We start from the raw sequence: 20,918 nt of genomic DNA on the forward strand, positions 1-20,918 counted from the left end.
ATAAGAATGGCAATAGACTATAAGCTATTAAGTAAGACAGAAATCCACGAAGCCATACTAATAAAAAACAAACGAACAAAGGGAGAAGGGAGAGCACTTCTCTAGCTCAGAATGCCAGCAATAAATGCAGAAGGAATGACAGAATCAGACGAAATCACCACTTGGCAACCATAGTAGTAATAATTGATTCGAGCAAGAATCACCAATGGATGATAAAGTTAATGGATGAGAGTTTGATGAGAAATAAAATATTTGCCTAGTCTTGAAATGTTTGCTCATGAGACACATGCATTAATTATAAAGGGGAAAAACAGTAACTTCACAGTGGAGAAATACAGCAGGAGATAATAACTTGACCAAATGTTTAAAGTTAACATCACCAGTAATGGGACAAATCGACATCCTGTGTGTCATCTAATAGGACACATTGAGAAAAACACAGCATCATTTCTGGGATATTCCAACCAAAGATGCATAAACTGAATCAGATAAGCCCAAACCGAGGTATGTTCTACAAAATAACTGGCCTATACGTTTCAAAAATGTCAAGGTCATGAAAGTCAAAGAAAGATGAGGACCTGTTTTGGACTGAAAGATAACAGAGATGTGTTAACTGAATTGTAACACATGATCTGGATTGTTTCCTTTTGCTACAAAGGATGTTATTGGGACATTTGGAATTTGTGTAAGTTTTATTTTATTTTTGGTCTGTATTCATGAAGAACACTACTTTGTTATTTTCTGTTCTTGTAGTGCCTTTGTCAGATTTTGGAAACTAGCTTATTCTGACCTCAATAAAGCAAATTAGGAGGCATTTTCCCTTCCTTCATCTTCTAAAAGAGCTTTTTTTTTTTAAACATCTTTATTTGAAATTTGTATAAGTTTTAGACATTAATGTAGTATCAACGTTAATTTCCTGATTTTAAGGTCTGTATTGTGGTTATGTAGGAGAGTGCTTTTGTTTTGAGGAAATACTCATCGAAGTGTTTGGAGGTAACAGGGAATCGTGTCTACAACTTACTTTAAAGTGGTTCATGGAAAAAGATGTAGAGAGAGAAAGGTAAAATAAGCAAACAGTTTTAAAAGATGTAATTAGATTTGGTGAAGAAAAACAAAAGGGTAAATTATTTGTCTATACCTGAGAAGAGAAATTATAAATAGAGCTTGGATTTAAGGCTCTGAGGGGGGGTGCTTTTTCTTTCTGTTGTTTTTATTATCAGCTGCCTTTGGTGAACATATGCTCCTGTCAAACTCACCAAAGATTAGAAGATATAGTGAGGAACTCAGAGGTGGTTTTATTTATAAATATAATTTATAATTAATGTAATATATAACATATTCATATAATATATAAATAGTAAATATAAAATAAAATAATATAAAAATAGAAATAAGTAAATATAAATATATGTCTGTCTATAAATCTATCTAAATATTTCTCAACCTGAGTTTCGGGGAGAGGAAGAGTTATATTCAGAATCATCAGGTCTGTTGCTATTTACTCCTGAGAGCAGTCAGAAGCTTATCCTTACCAGAGAGACATGCAGCCTACTTTTACACTTCTAAGTAATTATGGACTACAGGATAGGAAAAAAATCATACTTTAGTATTAAGAGAGCCAGAGTAACAATAATAGTTATTATTTATTGCTGTGAAATAGCGTTATGTATTTGTTGGGGGTTCTATGGGTTAACTCAAATCAGACTCAGAACACATGAATTTGTTTCTGACATTATGTCAGGGTTTCCTCCTTCTGGGCAATGACTCTTATGTAAATATGATGGCAGAGTGGTTGAGGTCATGATGACTCCCAGTCAAATGCAGCATTTTTCCCTTCAGCTAGCACAAAACATATTTAAGTTTTAGATTTCCCTACTAGAGCTCTATAGATGTCGTTGTTCTTTACGGAAAGGGTTATTCAACCCATACCAGCAATGTGAAATATAGGGCTTTAATAGCATTTACAACAGATGTATATAAAAGGAAAAAATAATGAAAATTATTCAATATTAGTGAATCCTTTTCATTGGGGGGGAAACCCACTGGAATATCGTCAGAGCACTGTCAAGAAAGACTTGACAATTTCATTCACAACCCTGGCAACTGGAAAATCTCATAAGAAAACTGTAACTAGAATATTTATTTCTGCCCTACATGCACTTAGAAAACCAAGCACATATTTTTGAGGTATTCAGTCTAGGAATTAAACAGAAGATAAATTTAATGGATGCTATATGATCATCACTGGCCTAATTATCACCATTTTGCATTTGATAAGGGTCATGTTTCATGAATGTCATCCCGAGTGCAAAACAGAAGAAACCTGACAATAGTCTCGGCCTCCAGGAAACCCTAAACTGGAAGGTCATCCGCTGTCACTTGGAAGGTAGCCGTCAAAATTACAAAAAAAAAAAAAAAAAAAAATCGCACGGTCATGTTTTTTGCTTAGTCAGTATTTCTCCTGGGGTATTTCCTTTATTCCTAACACGTGGTTCAGATGGGACTGATACAGTTCTCTCTCATCCCAAACTCTAGAAGTGGAGACATGACCTAGGTCTGACCACTTAAGAGTATCCCATCATTTTGGTCACAGTGATCGGTTCAGAGATGGGCATGAGATCTCAAAGACCAGCTGGAGCACTTCTGAGGACTTCTGATGAAATTACTGGCAAAGGCACTCCCTTTTGTTTGGGATTACCAGCTATGAGAACCATGCAGAACCTAATGCTACCAGGGCCATCTTTGCCACCAGATGGAGAAAGACTGTAAGAATAAAGTCACCTCAGAAAAAGCATAAAGAAGAGGACAGAGTCTGTGTCCCGTGACACATGTTGAGCCTTTGGTTTGAGCTGTGCCTAAAGCCTGGGGACTTCCTGGTTATATAAGCCAATAAACCCCCTTTTGTAGTTTAAGTTAGTGTGAGCTGAATTTTTGTCACTTTCAGTACCTTTCCTTTTTCCATAATGAATATGGAATCACATGAAATAATAGGTCCTCTCTTCAAAGGTATGGAGAGAAACTATTCTTTTAACTGTCAACTTAACCCTAGCCTTCCAAATATATTCTCTTTAGTCATAAATGCCATGCAACAAGGCTGTATCATGAGTCAGGATTAGAATTAGCATAAGGCTCTTGTCCTAAGAGACCTACTATAGAGGGTCCATGGTGAACTGGAGCAAAGAAAGCCAGGAATATAGAGACCAGCAACTTGCTAAAGTATTAAAAAGATTTTGAACACATTTAGGGACTATTGGGTTAAACAAATTAAAGAGGTTTCTTTACTGGGACTTCTCAAAGCCAGATATTTACTAATTGTAACTTCACCTCTAAGCATCTTCTAGATTATACAGTATTTTCCAACAGTGTGGACACGGATTCCTGACTAAAAAGGGTTCCGAGAATATGCTTTCAGGAACATCTGACTCTACGTATTTCTAAATAGCTTATTTGTCCTGCTCATTTTGCTTGATCTCTCCACTCTCCTTAGCAGCTAACCATTTTCATGGTTTCAGTGAAAACGTCCATGCTAAGGATCACTGGAACTCTTGCTAGCTTGACGTTCGAGTCCAATTGTTATTTTCCAATTACTGACTGTGCAATGTCAATGGAATATCTCACCATTACTTCAAACTCAGCACACTTAAAATGCCCTAACCCTATCTCCTCTCTGCTCTCCTGACTCCTTCAATGGTCTGCCAGACACCCACACTAGAGACATGCAGAATGCCTGCATCCAGGTCCCTATTTGGTCTTTCGCCATCGGCTCACACCTGGCCATACCTCAGCCTCCTGGTTGCCTGCTCCACTCAGGGCTCTTTTCCAGACCTCACATCACTACCAAGTCCATCCTCCTAATACATCCTTCACTACTCCATACACTTTCCTTATTCAATGACCTTCAGCAGCTCCTGGGCACAGGGAACCTAAAAATCTCCCTGGGCCTTCACACGGCCTGCTTCCACCTATTCAGGTGACTCCTTATTGCATTACTCCCCCCCAAACACCATCTGCTTCCCTTAAGCTTGTCTTACAATATGCTACAGATATGCTTAAGACAGACCAAGGGTTGCCAAGAAGGTGAGCTTTCTTTCAACTGCTTTTAAAAAGTCCCATGCCAGCAAGACTGTGCTGAAAGTTAAATCACACACTGTCTTCTGAAAATCTCCCAGCCTGTACGTTTCCGGTGGTCCCAGACCCAGCTCGTACTCCTGCCTCTGGTCTGGTGTACACTCCCCTGTTTTCTTGGGATAGCTGGTGTTGAACCTGGATTTGCCCTCTGGGCTTTGTGCTTGCATCAAATCGGCCGTGATATTTGCTCACTGTTCCTCTGGTATCTGTGTCCACGTCACTCAGGGATTTGCGGTGATCCAAGCCTATGGCACAATTCTTCCTCTTATTAAGGAAATACACAGCGCTCATTCGTATCTATGCCTGTGGTCATTTTTTTTTTGGATTGTCTGGAATGCCCTTTCCTCTCCTTTTCAACTATCCAAATACATAAATAGAATAAAAGTTCAACCAAAGCCCCATTTCCTTTGCTTATGAATTTCATCTGCATTGGTGCCTCTCCTCTGAACTACGACAGCACAGGGCTCAAACTCCACAATTTAACATTGAACTACACATTCTTTTGTACCACTGGCTGCTGTTTCATGACTATCAGTCTCACCTCCCCAGTTATATAGTATAAACTTCCTGAAGGTAAAAACCATGCTTCATACTTCAGTATTCTCTGACCCTCCACAGGGCCTATGCTGGTGCTACAGGGTAATGCTCCACGGGAACACTTGGCTGGCTGATTGTCAAGTGGCTCAAATATCTATTGCTGGTCCGTAACTTCCTTAATTCAATAGATGACAACCTGCCAATGCCACAGAGAAACTCTCCAGCTTGGATCACCATCATCTCTTTAGGAAATTATGGTTTGTTGACTTTCCTTAAGCCAGATCTAGAGTATAGACACTGTTGTTATGTGAGAATCAACTAGAAATACGGGAGCAGGAAGACAGAGTTTTTAAGGAACTGAGATTCAACTAATAGAGCCATTAGATTGTAGACATAATGACATGACAGGAAAACTTCCCCAACGAAAAAGGTACTTATGATGACAAATATGTAATTATATTTGGATCGATAGGTATCAATTGCTGCTTGAAACTTGGGAATGCTGGAAGGCTCTTCATTAGTACAGACTGAGATTATACTTAAAAGTTTTCACTTTATTCACATGCAGACAATTACTGGTAAATCAATTCATTAAAAAAGGCAGTGACAGTTATTTGGTGGGTATACAAACATGGCTGAAATAGGATCGATACTCAACAGGTTAAATAAAATCATGCAAACACAGCGGTTTGTAAAAAAAAAAAAGCAACTTCTAAGTGAATAAAACGCCAGCTTTGTCTGGGACAGGCCAGCTGGTCCATTTCCTCTAGCTTTTGTGTCCCAGCCAGGCTTCTGCTCTGCCCTGCAGCTTGTGGGCTTCGCACTTCCACCCTAGCAATAGTACGCTCTTCTCTCTGGGATCCAGTGCTTTCAGGGTTTTTTTTTAATGGAAGCAGAGAACATTGATGGTTTAGTTATGAGGCAATCATGGAGGAAATATAAGGGCTGTGCTCTGCCTGGAAAGTGAGCAGTAATTTTTTTTTTTTTTTTTTGCGGTACGCGGGCCTGTCACACTGTTGTGGCCTCTCCCCTTGCGGAGCACAGGCTCCGGACGCGCAGGCTCAGCGGCCATGGCTCACGGGCCCAGCCGCTCCGCGGCATGTGGGATCTTCCCAGACCGGGGCACAAACCCATGTCCCCTGCATCGGCAGGCGGACTCTCAACCACTGCGCCACCAGGGAAGCCCGTGAGCAGTAATTATATAGAAGACCTATTCTCACATCTCTATCTTCCCACAGCATATCCTAAGAGGTTCAAATGAAACTAGTTCTAGAAAATCATTTTAACCCCTGTCAGGCCTTGTGCTTTTCAATGTGCTTAAACTTTTAGATGAGATAGCACACTGAACCAATGCTGTTCTAAAAGCTGACGTGGTTAAGCAAAGTACTAGCAAGTGAAATGATCACAGATTTAACATAACCTATCTGTCACAAAAGGAATGATGGGGCTTCCCTGGTGGCGCAGTGGTTGAGAGCCCGCCAGCCAATGCAGGGGATGCGGGTTCATGCCCTGGTCCGGGAAGACCCCACATGCCGCGGAGCGGCTGGGCCCATGAGCCATGGCCGCTGAGCCTGCGTGTCCGGATCCTGCGCTCCGCAACGGGAGAGGCCACAGCAGTGCGAGGCCCGCATACCACAAAAAAAAAAAAAAAAAAAGGAATGATGGAGTTTCTTTATTTTTCTCTGTGCCACCTGACCTCTGCTTTCTTTGATGTTCTTTTGCTTTATCACAAACACTTTAAAATTTTATTAACTTTTAATTTTATATAATTTTTAAAGATTACTTTCCATTTACAGTTATTACAAAATATTGGCTATGTTCCTGTGTTGTACAATACATCCTTGAGCCTATCTTAAACCCCATAGTTTGTACCTCTCACTCCTCCAGCCCTTTCTTGCCCCTCCTCACCACTGGTAACCACTAGTTTGTTCTCTACATCTTATCACAAACACTTTTTAAAAATGATATTGAGATAGGTAAACATTTGGGAATCGGGCCTTCTCACAATCACAGCACTACTGTTTTCACTGGTGACTGGAACTGATGAACTCCCTTCTTAAATTTGAGAGACATCAGTTTTCCTCTAAACATTCCACAGTGATTCACCTACATCCTTGAGGATAAGCTGTATTTATGTGTTGGTCCTGTCTTTCGACGTCCCATTTTTCTATATATATATATATATATATATATATATTTTTTTTTTTTTTTTTTGCGGTACGCAGGCCTCTCACTGTTGTGGCCTCTCCCGTTGCGGAGCACAGGCTCTGGATGCGCAGGCTCAGCGGCCATGGCTCACAGGCCCAGCCGCTCCACGGCACGTGGGATCTTCCCGGACCGGGGCACGAACCCGTGTCCCCTGCATCGGCAGGCGGACTCTCAACCACTGCGCCACCAGGGAAGCCCAACGTCCCATTTTTAAAACAGAGATGAAAGATTCCCCAGAGTTAATCATTAGCGCTGGGAAAGGAAAGGTTGATGAGATCATTGCTACACAATGGTAAGGTTGTTTCGTGGTGATGATGGATACCCAGTCAATCCACTCTTCTCCTCATTGAATCATACCCTCCCACCCCACACCTGTGATTGTCATTACCCCTCTCCAGGCTTGCTCTTCTAGAAACCAAGTTCAGATCCTGCTGCCTTGTTCACCTGAACAACATGGAAATTTTGCAACATTTTAACCTACTTTATTTATTTATCAAAAGAAAGAGTGTCAGGGATTTGAGAAATGGTGTAAGAATCACTCAGAATTCTGTTTTCTATCATTAACCTTAAAAAGCACCCAAGAAAGATTCTTATTACTGTTTGCCACAGAGCTGTATAATATTCCTTGACTCCTGATTTCCATGGGAACCAACATGATCTGATGGGATTACACAGAGACAAATGCCTAGTTTTAATGCCACTGGCATTTTCAGGTTTTGGCAGGGGGAGGGCACCCTGGATACCTGACTAAAGGGTGGAAGTTGATAAAGCTGCCAGGGCCGGACTGCATGGTGGTTAAAGAGCACACATTACAGAACCACTGACTCTGCCACTTACCCCTGTGACCTTGGTCAACTTGCTTAATATCTTTGAGCTTGAGTTTCTCCATCTGTGAATTACATCCCTGGAGCATTCTCTTACCCCCAAAATATACCAAAGGTTAAGACTTCTTTTTTAAAACTCTCTAAACAAATTAGCTTTCTTTACCTTCGGAGTTTTTGAGATTTGGAATTAGCTTTACATTCTCCACTTAATGCAACAATGAAAGATGACATGGCAGGCGCCATTTACTGTAGTCAACTACTATTATTCCTGGTTTGGCAGCCACTGAGTCATTTCATTTTTTTTTTATTTTTATTTTTAAAATTAACAGTTTTGGCTTCCCTGGTGGCGCAGTGGTTGAGAGTCCGCCTGCCGATGCAGGGGACACGGGTTCGTGCCCCGGTCCGGGAAGATCCCACATGCTGCGGAGCGGCTGGGCCCGTGAACCACGGCCGCTGAGCCTGCGCGTCCGGAGCCTGTGCTCCGCAGCAGGAGGGGCCACAACAGTGAGTGGCCCGCGTACCGCAAAAAAATAAAATAAAATAAAATAAAATTAACAGTTTTTTTTCATGTTGCCAATGGATGTCCAATTGTTCCAGCACCATTTGTTGAAAAGGTTATCCTTTCATTAAACTGCTTCGGCACCTTTGTTGAAAATCAATCGGCCATATGTCTCTGGGTCACTTTCTGTCCATTCCATTGATTTATGTGTTTGTCCTTTTGCTAACATCATACCATCCTGATTACTGTAGTTTTATGGTAAATCTTAAAATTGTGTAGTATGATTCCTCTAACTTTATTCTTTTAAAAAATTGTTTTGAGTATTTTTGTTCCATATACATTTTAGAGTCAGCTTGTTATCACTATAAAAAAAATCCTACTGGGATTCTGGTTGGAACTCTCCAAATCAATTTGGAGAGAATCGACATCTTTATTATGTTGAGAATTCTAATCTGTGAACTCTCCTTTTACTTAAATCTTTGGTTTCTTTCTCTAGTGTTTTGTAGTATTCAGCATACATATCCTATACATGCCGTGTTAAATTTATACCTAAGTATTTCATTTTTAGGTGGAACTGTTTGTAAATGGTACATATATTTTAAAATTTTGGTTTTTAATTATTAACTGCTAGGATATAGAAATATGATTAATTTTGGACCTTGCTAAACTCACTTATTAGTTGAAAGATTTGGTTTATTTTGGGCATTATTTGCTTTTTTTTTGTACATTCTGTGGGATTTTCTAGGTAGGCAATTATGTTGTCTACAAATAGTGACAGTTTTATTTCTTCCTTTCCAATCTGTATACTTTTACTTATTTTTCTTGTTGTTGCACTGGCTAGGACTTTCAGTCTGATGTTGAAAAGGAGTGATGGGTGTATGGGTGTGGTTGTTCCTGCCTTATTCCCAATCTTAGGGGGTAAGCACTGTCTTTCACCATTAAATATGTTGCTAGCTATAGGGCTTTTGCAGATGCCTTTTGTTAGGCTGAAGAAGTTCTCTTCTATTTCTAGTTTGCTGAGAGTACCCACTTCCTTTTCAGATGGCCTTGAGTCAAGACCAGGAGACTCTGGAGGAAAAAGAGAAACACATCTAGTGCAATGGTAGTTCAAATTCTGGTCTTCCTCAATCCATGTGCTATCACTTCTTTTTCAGAGACCTCAAATAGTTGCTCAATGTATCCTGTCCGGATTTTATTGCTGAATTCAGTGGAAAAGACAGGGTAAGTGTGTGTTTACTCCATCTTATTCATAACTAGTACTCTTGAGTCATTTCAAAGTGAAATAAGGAAAATTAACCAGTTTCTTCAGTTCTATTAAAAAATATGTATTTTTAAAAGTGTCTAGGATCCAAAGATGAGTTAAATGAAATCTCTGTTTCATGGCTACTCTTATTCCTCTTATTTACCTGGTGAATTCCCACTTGTTATTATTCTAAACCAATTTTTAATTTTTATCAAAGTAATAAATGTAAATAGTTTAATAAGCCAAAGAGTACTACAAGATGTATAACAAAAACAGCAACCTCGAGCTCCACCATCTTCACCCCCCAATTCCCACTCCCCAAAGGTAGCCAGCCACTTCAACTCTGCTTACTATGTCTCCTGCTACTTACCTTCATATTTCTAAATAATATTCTTACATTCTCTTTATATTTAAGTTTCAGACATTATCTATTGACTTCCTACTATGAAGGGTAAGGATTATTTCACCCATCTTACCTAGAACATACATGACTCATGTTCCCTCCCCTTATCATCCTAATAGAGTGCCATCATAAACTTGAGTTAAATCAGTATTGTTTACTTTATTATTACTATTATATGGTACTATATTACTATATGCAATAATATATGTTACTATATATTTCTAATTATAATAATACATATTACTATATAGTTATATATACTATCACATACCATTATTGTATATAATTTTTCATTTTTCCCACTAATATGTACTCTTTACTAATTCTTAGCTTTACTTTATTTATCTCTCACTAACTGTTCCCCAAATTCTCCAGCAGAGCTGTAAAATTCTCTCAGTATAGTTATTCTATCACATTACCAGCTCCTTTTCTTCCCCTGAAGACATCTATTCTTTCTGGAACCCTGTTTTCCCACTTTGCTTTGGAGTAGTTGTTTTCAGGCACAGCTGTTATTCTAGAACATCCTTTCATGATCATGCTGGGAATTACCTTTGCCTCTTCCCTGGCTAAGACCACTCTTTCCACCCTTTCTTCTTCTTTCTTGATTTATTCCCTCCTTTTGTATAAAGAATGAAAGTTTTTTGAGATTTGCATGTTTAATAATGTTTTTAGTCTACCATCACATTTGATTAATAGCTTGGCTGGGTATAAAATTCTTGGTTGGAAATAATTTTCCCTTTAGCTTCCAATGCTGCTGTGGAGAAGCCTAATGCTATTAGGATTTATAGTACATTTTATATAACCTGTTTCCCACTTCCCTCAACTTAGAAGTTTTCAGCTTTGTCTCTTTACCCACAGGGTTCTAAAATTTCAAGTGAATATACTTTGGGGTGTAAATAGAACATCTGTCCTGTAGTTTAGTGAAATTTTCTTAAATTACTTTTTGGGTCATTTCCTGCCCTTTCATTTTCTCTTTCTGGAATTCTTATTAGTCAGATAAGACTTATCTTCTCTCTTCTATTTTCAATTTCTTTGTCTTTTGGGAGAGTTCCCTAATGTCCAATCCCTTTTATTAATTTATTTCTGCTACTACTTTTTAATTTCCAAGAGATCTTTCTTAATCTTTGAAGGTTACTATGTTAAAATAGCACTATGTTTCTGTTTTATAATATTTTCTCTTACCTCTCTGAGAATACCAATTATCACTTTGTGAAATGCTTTTCTGCTTTCTGTATCATCTCTATTTCTCTGTTCATTTGTTTTGATTTCCATCTTTTATATAAGAGGCTATCCATTAATATTTAAGAATAAGGCATTAAAAAGTAGATTGAAATTTTTGTTTTTTGTTTTTGCATAAAGTAGGGCTTGCCAACAAGTGGGTCTTCTTGTAAGACTAGTAGGGAGAAATTTCCAAATGTCAGCATCAGAAAGGCTTTTCTCTAGAGTCACAGATGTAGAAAACAAACTTATGGTTACTGGGGGTAGGGGGAGGTAGGAATAAATTGGGAGATTGGGATTGACATATATACACTACTATATAGATAACTAATAAGGACCTACTGTATAGCACAGGGAACTCTACTCAGTACTCTGTAATGGCTTATATGGGAAAAGAATCTAAAAAAGAATGGATATATGTGTATCTATTTTGGTTTTTTTGTTGTTGTTGTTTTTGTTTTTTTGCGGTACATGGGCCTCTCACTGTTGTGGCCTCTCCCGTTGTGGAGCACAGGCTCCGGACATGCAGGCTCAGCGGCCATGGCTCACGGGCCCAGCCGCTCCGCAGCATGTGGGATCTTCCCGGACCGGGGCACGAACCCGTGTCCCCTGCATCGGCAGGCAGACTCTCAACCACTGCGCCAGCAGGGAAGCCTGATATATGTGTTTTTATAAGTGATTCACTTTGCTGTACACCTGAAACTAACACAACATTGTAAATCAACTATACTCAAATAAAAATTTTAAAAAAATCACTTGATAGGATACAAGCTTTCCTATGGATAAGCAATGTACTAATTTTAATGTAATTTTGTATGTTAGTACATTTTTACTTATCTCCTTATAAACTTAATGTATCTCAAAAATGATTGTTTCATCCTACAGACTGTATTATTTGTGTATATTGACTCAAAATGATAAGGAAACAAATAAAAAAATATTTTCCTTAAAAAAAAAAAGTGAAAAAAAGAAAGGCTTTTCTCTTGGGCATGTCAATTTCCAGAAAGGATTTTCCCAATCTCCTGCTTAAGGGATATAAATGTGGATGCCAGCTTCATGAGATCTAAATAAGGAAAGCAGACTTTCACTTAATCTTCTTGTTGGCTATATGGTCTCACTCCTGTCTTAAACTGTGCAGATCTCCATTGTGGCTCCCGTCTCTTGCAGGGGCAGAGGAGAGCCGGCTGGCCCGGTGCATAAGATGGAGGAGAAAATCTGTATTTCTAAATGGCCTCTATAGGGGCTTTCAACTAATCTGCCAATTTTCAGTGCTGCCCTATACTCTAACCTTCTTTGGAACATGGTGTCTTCGAGTCCTGACGCTTTATGGGCTTCCACAGAGTAAAGCTTGCGTCTCCCCCCTGGAGGAATTTTAGGGTTTTAGTTCTCTCCAGTCACTAACTCGGTCATCACCTACACATGTAGTTTTTAATCCTCCAAAGTGTTGTTGCATCTCTAATTCTCTTTGTCCTTGTGGTTTTGTACCTTTTTTGATCCTTTATTGTTTTCTTACTGGGATTTTGGTAAGAGGCAAAACTAAACCTGTATTCGATTTGTCAGGAGTCCCTTTCCCCTTCCGTAAAAACCAGCTTCAGGTATTATTTTATCTTAAAACCACTTCCAAAGATAGAGTTAAGTATTCTTTGCTGTCCTCCAGTCCCTTAATCACGCTTCCATCACTTTCTTCACCACACTGCACCATAGTTTATTTGGTTATAGTGCTCCTTGACTGTAAGTTCCCTGGGTCTGTATCTGTCTCTTATTTCTTTATCCTCGTGAGTCTAGGTGATCAATGACTGTTAATTAAATAAATAAATGTAAGAATGGGTGGAACTATTAAAAGGGAGAGGTTAGAGATGGCACTTGTGGCCTGACCTTGTAAGGAAACAGAAAATAAAAAGAGAGACATTTTTAGAATGTTACAGAGACAAAAGAACACGGAATACAGAAAAACTGGGAAAGACAGCTCCAAATTTGGCTGCTCCTTACCGTTCTCAGGACTCAGGCTAAAGATGATGCATATTTCACTGTGTGTTTTTTGGTCCTGTTCTCATTTGTCTTTTGAATAAGGCTAAACACTATAATCCTCGGCTGACGATTGTCCTATCATTGAGTTCCTGCTTTTCTTCAAGCTGACAAGTTTAAGCCCAGACCATTTTTTCAATTCCTTTTTTGGGCCTGACAAAACTTTTCCTAAACAGGATTATAAGCAAAGCTCACTCTCAACACTAAGAAAGATGATGAATTATGTAACTCACTGGGTCATGATGCAATATGAGGTGTTTGGGTAACACTGCTTCCTTTTAATTTGGTTTTGTTTCCATGTAAGTGTTAAAGAATTCTGTAGCCCAATATTACCTAACTTCTGAGTTTCTAAGTTTTATTCATTTACTAAATACTTTGTGCCAAGTATGAGTGCATTTCATTCTTACGACAACTTGTAAAGTACAATGGTATTGTCTTTATATTATGACTGGAAAGTGAAAATTAGAAAGAATGAGTAATTTGCCGAAGATCACTTAAAAAGTGGTACGTGGATTTGAACCTAGGTTTGACCACTTAAAATTTCATGCTCTTAAACAGTAGCCTGTACCACTTATAAATAAAATTACAATTTTCTCTATAAATATAACAGCAAGGTTTTATTTCTATAGCCACTGTGATGTGTTGATTATACATAACTATATACATAATGAGCTTAGAACCACAAAAATTCTAGAGCCATTGACTGTCAACATATTCATTGCATTTGATATCTCAATTTATAACTGATATATTACAGAATTAATTTGTTTTCCTTATACTTTAAATAAATATGACTAAGATTACTTCTTTACTTGCTGATTATATTGTCAAGCAGTATGCAATGAGGATAGAGTATATAAAATAATGATCTTAGGGTCTGTCATGAGAGAAAAGAGTTGAAATATTTCTGCCACTGATGATTTGAAAAGCAATTACCTAAGTTTAGGCCTTTTCTAAAATGTAAAAGCTAAATGATATTTCTATTTTTAATACTACTTTAAAACTCTAATACCCATGATTTTCATAATTTTTATGGTTATCTTTTTTGTTGGATATGCACAAAAGTTTAATGAAAACTCATGGCCTCTTTAAACTCATAAACTTGTTGATTTGCTTGTCTTGGGAAGGTGGTTGCTGATTTAATTTTAGTTACATTTAGCAATTACTGACAAATTTGTGATCCAATGGAAGCATTTCTTCTGGAGGAATGTAAAAATCGACGTGGCAATTTCCTTCTGCAAGAGTTTATAGGAAAGGAGGCCCTTATGCACGTACCCATGAGTGTTATCCCACTTGAGTATAGACTTCTCTCCAATTCTTTGCTCAGACTGAATTCTTTGTTCAAGAAGAGCATTGCTAATCTGTAACTGGGACAACTGTAGGCTTCCACATCTCCCAGAGATATCATGACACCATCTTATCTGTGTTCTCAGTACCTCTTTCCCTTTTCTTTTGCCTTTCTCTCTTCTTAACCACATTTCCATTGTCTTATTTCTGAAGGACCGTGCAGTCTGGTAACTGTCATAATTCTCCTTGGGGAGTTAGTTAAAGGCTTAATCAAGCCAGGGGCATGCTGGAAGCGGATTGTACTAGTTTGCGAGAGATGCTTGCTAAATATTCAGAGACTTTGTGAGTGGATTGTTAACCTCTGGTAGCTTTAAATCAGCCATGGAGGGAGTATTTACATCTTGAAAACTGGCAAACATTGTAAACTGCCCCCCACCTGCCAGAGAGCTGGGCTGTCAGCACACTACCGGGTAGTACACTCTCCAGGGGATCTTGCATTTTCATTAGGTAAGCCTGAAAACCTTATTCAAAGTCTAGATTCAAAATGAATTTCTACGGTTGGGATTTCTCTAACAGCAATAAACAAAGGAAAAAATCATTAGAGGCATTGCCCAAGTGTTACCACATAGGCAAATAGCTAGACCATCTTGATGAAAACCACTTCTACCGATATATCACTGAGATATATGGTGGGAAATTATAAACATAAATTTTAAGAAGTATTGCCTTTCTGGGCCAAGGAAGATTCCCAAAGATATATGTACATATAAGAGTCCTATAAAATGTGTATCACTCTATAACAATGAGCCACTTAATCAGACCGTTAAGTGTTTTCAGAATTGCTGACCAAAGCTAAGAGTGAAGTCCAAGAGTGAACTATGCTCCTTAAGAAGAACAAAGAATTGCAAACTTTCACAGAAGATCTGGAGATAATGTAGCTTGTAGAGTCAAAAGCTAAATTTACTAAGAGAGTACCAATTAAATAATCTTGTGGTTTCTAAAACTGGAAATGGGCCTTAACATTCTTAAAAAATCGTAAGCGTTGGATGTGTAGTTAAAGAAAAGGCTAGGCCTAGTTACCAAAGTACAGCAAATGACATTTTCTCATATTCCTAGAATATCGTCTTTGAAAGATTAGAGGTGCTTAGTATAGACTGGTTATCTTTTCTATGCATTTTTGTCTATGCCTCTCTCTATTTTCAATATTTACCGTATCTACTGTGTACCAGGCACTACCTTAAGTGTAAGGACCGATAAGTTCCAGTCCCACACTGTTTCAAAGATTCTGTCAGGTTTTAAAGTATACAGTTAAGGAAGTATTATTCAAAGGCCTCGAAGAGATTCTACGAGTAATATATGAAGGATTTCGTTTCTGATTAGTTTATTGTAGTCAGACAATAGCATTTGAAAACTGTAATCTTTTAGCCTTTTTGCTCCCACAAGAGGAGTCACCAGGAGCTTTTTAGAGAAGACGATTTGATTTCTGAGGAAAACTGTGGTGTAGCGCTCTTTGGAGGAATCTAAATGTAACTAAATAAAAATATGAAAACTATGCTTTATAGAGAACACTATAAAACCTAGTCAGAAAAGTTTTTGCTTATAATTAACCTGTGCTTCTGAAAATATTGAGTCTAAAAGTAGTAACTATGAATTCTTAATAATGGGTTCTTAGACTACAGTTATAGTGATACTTTGAGTTTGTTGTTACAGTTGTTTACTATAAGAAAAACACATGTTCCTATCAAAGCATGTAAAATTAATGAACACATTTTATATGAAGCTCAAAAAATACTCTCTTGGGCTTCCCTGGTGGCGCAGTGGTTGAGAGTCCGCCTGCCGATGCAGGGGACTCGGGTTCGTGCCCAGGTCCGGGAGGATCCCACATGCCGCGGAGCAGCTGGGCCCGTAAGCCATGGCTGCTGGGCCTGTGCTCCGCAACGGGAGAGGCCGCAATAGTGAGAGGCCCGCGTACCAAAAAACAACAACAACAAAACTCTCTTGCAAGCTGTACTCATTAAACTATCAATGAATACATTAAACAAAAACAAAAATTCAAAGCAACAATGGCTTCAAAGCTAATACCTCAAGAAGGCTGAAATGTAGCAAAGTCATAAAGGATAGGGATAAAACATGTAACTGACAGAGTTTATCTAAAGATAAAACAGTTCTTTTGACACCAGGCAAAGGGATCAGGGAAAGATGGGGGTCAATAAGTGGTGAATGGCATGGCAGATTTTCTGCCTGGCCTTCACTGTTGACCTAAAGGATCATCTCACGACCAATAGGAACCGCTGAAGAGGCTTGTATAAACCTCCCCTAACAGCAGGTCTGAGGCTGCCTCAAACCACTGGAGTGTAAACCAGGCCTTTTAATTTCTATGATGTAAAGTAAGTCCATTTGGCCACTAGATGGAGATCAGGTTACTCTGCCATTGACAGGGAAGCTGCTGGCAGTCAGCAAGCGATAAGTATGGTACTGAGAACCTATTCTCTTTTCTCAGTACTTCTACGGAAGGTATTTTCCAAGAGCCCAGATCAGGAGCAAACCAATGTTGAATAACGGGTCCATAAATGAGAAGTAGGTTGTAAAAGACACATTTTTGCTTGTTATTACCATTGCTCCTGGAATGATTCATATTTAGATTTGGTTGTACAGACTACTTGTAAATAGTAACATAAGCTGGTCTAAATAAAAGCAATTAAGTATGCTGTCTCATTATTTACCAAGCAGTAAGAAGGAAGAGGAGAGATGTGACCAAAAACTACAACAACGGCAGATTATTTGGACAATGAATTCTGTTTGTTTAGACATAAAGATATATGCTCATAATTTGCTTCTCAGCTTGAGTATGTGTGTAAGTGTATATTTTCAATGTCAACAAAATGGATCAAGGAACATCAGAGATGGAAGGAGAATGTTAGATAACATTCTAACTTTCTAATCTTACAAATGGAACAATCGTTCAATTCTGAATTATGTAACTTTATTACTGAATAAGTCTTATTTCTATTATAGCTGCACTTTGAACTGGAGACATAAAGTTATACATTTCCTAGAAAATGTCTGGTTTGTAGAAGGATCAGATACTGCCTTGTATAATATAGCAGAGTATTTTGATTATTTTTGAGATGTTAGATACTATATTTCTGTTCATTTCTAACTTAGAAACTATATATATTCATTCAATGCTTATTCAGTTACAACTGATAAACTGAGACAGTTAAAAGAATTCCATTTGTTGTCAAAAAGCTTCAATTTTGTATATATGAGTATAAACAAGCATATTTGTCTACTGTGTACCGATCATCATGCTGAGAGCTGGAGATACAACGATGTACAACAGAGGCAGGAAAGCCACTGGGAAGAGGAGAGTTACATGGTTAAAACACAGATAGGGGTTAATTTTTGTACCAGTGAAGACCCGTTATCAAAATCATAAGTGACACTCCTTTTAAAAGTTCTGTTGTGAAAGATAAACTTAATTGTTATAACCTTGTTATAACGCATGAGAAATTGAAATAAAATACAAGAAATTCAAACACAATAGTATTTACTATTAGGCATCAATTACTGTAATGAAAAGAGGAGCTTAATTCAAAGGGAGAAGAAACTAATCTTCAGAATAATGAAAGAAGCAGAACCATAGTTAATTAATTTTCTAATTACTGTTATGGATAGTGACCAACATTCAGTCTGTTACTGTGATAGATCCACTGCACTTAATGACATGTTTATTTTAGAGTAATACATTTGTTTTAGCTTAATTAAATTAATATACTCATACCCTTTCAAAAGGATTTGGGGCTGCTGGCCTATATTGGTTTGCGATTTTCAAAATGTTCCTATAATCTAGGAATATGTATTACTCATTTACAAATACACATACACACACACACACACACACACACACACATATATATATTTCTCCTGTAAGGAATATCACAAAAATAACCACAGAAAATAGTAATTATTAATCAGATATCAATGGAGTAGTTTGTAGAAATTTCTTATCTTGTTAACTGGTTCTTTACAGAGCAACACAGTTGGCAGGAACCTACCTTTCTTTTTGCTGGATAAAAATGAAATGTAAACAAAGAAGTTTTCCTCTGAAGGTTAAAATAAATAAATTACAAATAAAATAAAATCCTTTTACAATTCGGTTTAGTATTTATGGGTACACAGCGTTCCTCACTGCTCACACTAGTTCCAGACAGCAACTAGATTAGCTGGTGACTGAGCCATTTCTGGAGCTGTGGAGCTTCCTCCCTCTGTGGTGACCTGTTCCCATATTTCTTGCTAGTGCAGGGTTGGGTCTACTTATTATGACTGCTAAACTTCCATTCTCTGGAAATAAGGAGGTTGGTAAAAACACATCTCTATTGGATGCATAATTCTTCTTATCTTCTCTAGTCTAAACGTTTTGGCCTTATACTAATGTGCTGCGTTTTAGATGCTCAGTATTTCTGTTTCCTTGGTAGCATGGGGCGATGCTGACGACAATGGCAGAAGTGAGAACAGATGCAAAGGTGGTGCTGGAAACTGATTAATGCTTAAGGTTAAAAAATAAAAGTTGAGGATTGTATTTGCATGTTGTGAGGTGAGGAACCTATATATTTAAGCACTGACAGACAAAAAAGGCACATTTTTACTTTTTAACTATCTCGAAGGATAGATCTGTCTTTTTCTGTTATGAGTCCCAAAATTATTTTAGCTATTTAAGTAAACTACATTTGAGTCACTGGGCCCGGAGTTTCCACGACTGTGGCATTTGCAACTAAATGAATGAATTTATAACTGAATGTGTACCCTTAAGAGGTAAGGTCAATTCAAACGGTACCTGCATAAGTCTGTCACCTTCTTGTCCAATCATGTTTCTCCATTCCATGAGTGACCGCTGCAGATGTTCCAGTCCGGTTTCCCAAAGCCGGATGCGACCTCCCATGTCAACAGTGACAACGCCGCCTTTGCCCCACTCAGCCAGCAGTGCATCTGTGTCCGAGATAGTAGATAGCCACGTGGTATATGGTGAGAGAGAGTCTGATCTGCAAAAGAAATCAGTGTTCAACCAGTGAAGTCCAGGTAATGAAGTTAGTTTAACCTGATTTAGGTTCATTAAACTTCCTACAAAGAATTCTCATAGTTAAACAACACGGACCTACTGTACAGCACAGGGAACTATACTCAATATCTTGTAATAACCTATAATGGAAAAGAATCTGAAAAAGAATATATATGTGTGTATACGTGAATCACTTTGCTTACACTTGAAACTAACGCAACATTGTAAATTAACTATACTTCAGTAAGAAAAGTAATGCTTTAAAAAAAATTCTAATACTAAGCACAATTAAAAGATAAGATACCAACAGATCCACATGTAAGGAAAAAATACATAGTTATTTACTGGTTATTTACATATTCCTGTATTTGTAGATCCTGGATGACATTAGCATTCACTGTCAGGAAGAAAGAAACTCTACACCAACTGACACCTCACATAACCTCAGCGCTGGACACATTCCTTAGGGGTCTAAGGTCAGTGCTGAAACTAATGTCTTGTTTATGTGCTTTAACTGCATTTATATTTAATATTTTGCCTTTTCTAACTTAGAAAGTTATAAGGATTTATAATAAAGAATTTATATATTTCTTGTATTATATATTTCATACATATACCTATTTCTGATATTATATATCAGAAATAGTCATTTCTAGGAATGCAACTTTCACCTATAAGAGTCAACTGCACACTTCCTTTACCTCAGTATAGCTTTCACTACACAAAAGAAACACAGATTATAAATTCTAATTACCAGTGTTGGCTCTCTAAATACATCTGATATTTTCTGTATGAAATAAATGGTCTAAAGGGATGATCTAATAGATAATAAAAACATAATACACTATCAATGCAGATTTGTTAAAACCACAAAACTACTACATAGTGGGTAAATTCTTATACTATACTAAAGAATAAATCAAGGCGACTTTAGCCTTTTTATCAGTCTGCCTTAGTAGATACTAAACACAGAGCGACAAAGCCAGCCATTGTGGAACATGGAAGTCTTAGAAAATGTTTATACGAAGAGAACAAAAACAGTAGGATGGAAGAAGTGTTTCAGAACTACTTTACAGTACTAGAAGGACTCAACGAAGATAACATTTGATATAATACAGGATTCATCTCATGGTGCTCTCTCAAAAAATATTTGCCTTAGGAAAAGAATTAGTAGGTACAGATGGTGAAGTGAAAGGCTACTCAAGAGTAATGAAATTTCTCCACCTGTGATGTTTAAAACTCTGCCACAAGTGCTCGATATGAATGATTCTACTGAGCACAGTACCTACTGGTTGCTTATTTAACTCTCCACCATGAAACTTTAAAATTTACAGGGGCAATTTCTTCAGTATGTCAAAAATGTGCTTGAAGATATCACATATCTGCTACAACCTGCACACCAGGTCTAGAATCTCTTCTTCACCTTTTTTAAAGAAAAGGCACATTCCCTTTATATATAATAACAAAGTCTTTAAGGAATACATAGA

The 20,918-nt window shown here is 37.8% G+C and overlaps 1 protein-coding gene across 3 annotated transcripts in view; it reads right to left on the reverse strand.

The window, feature by feature from the left end:
* Positions 1-20,918, reverse strand: part of VWA8 (von Willebrand factor A domain containing 8) — a 364,128-nt gene that overhangs the window by 84,665 nt on the left and 258,545 nt on the right. For all 3 annotated transcript variants that reach the window (XR_016388682.1, XM_022574923.2, XM_022574922.2), the window contains exon 37: positions 19,210-19,414. Coding sequence is in view for 2 of the 3 variants with exons in the window: in XM_022574923.2 (XP_022430631.1) it covers positions 19,210-19,414 (205 nt within the window). In the remaining variant the exon portion in view is untranslated. The remainder of the gene's footprint in view (positions 1-19,209; positions 19,415-20,918) is intronic.

The sequence above is a fragment of the Delphinapterus leucas genome, chromosome 18, assembly GCF_059928025.1.
Source record: "Delphinapterus leucas isolate spDelLeu-1000000601 "Yukka" chromosome 18, BTC_Dleu_Yukka2, whole genome shotgun sequence".
NCBI classification, from domain to species: Eukaryota; Metazoa; Chordata; class Mammalia; order Artiodactyla; family Monodontidae; genus Delphinapterus; species Delphinapterus leucas.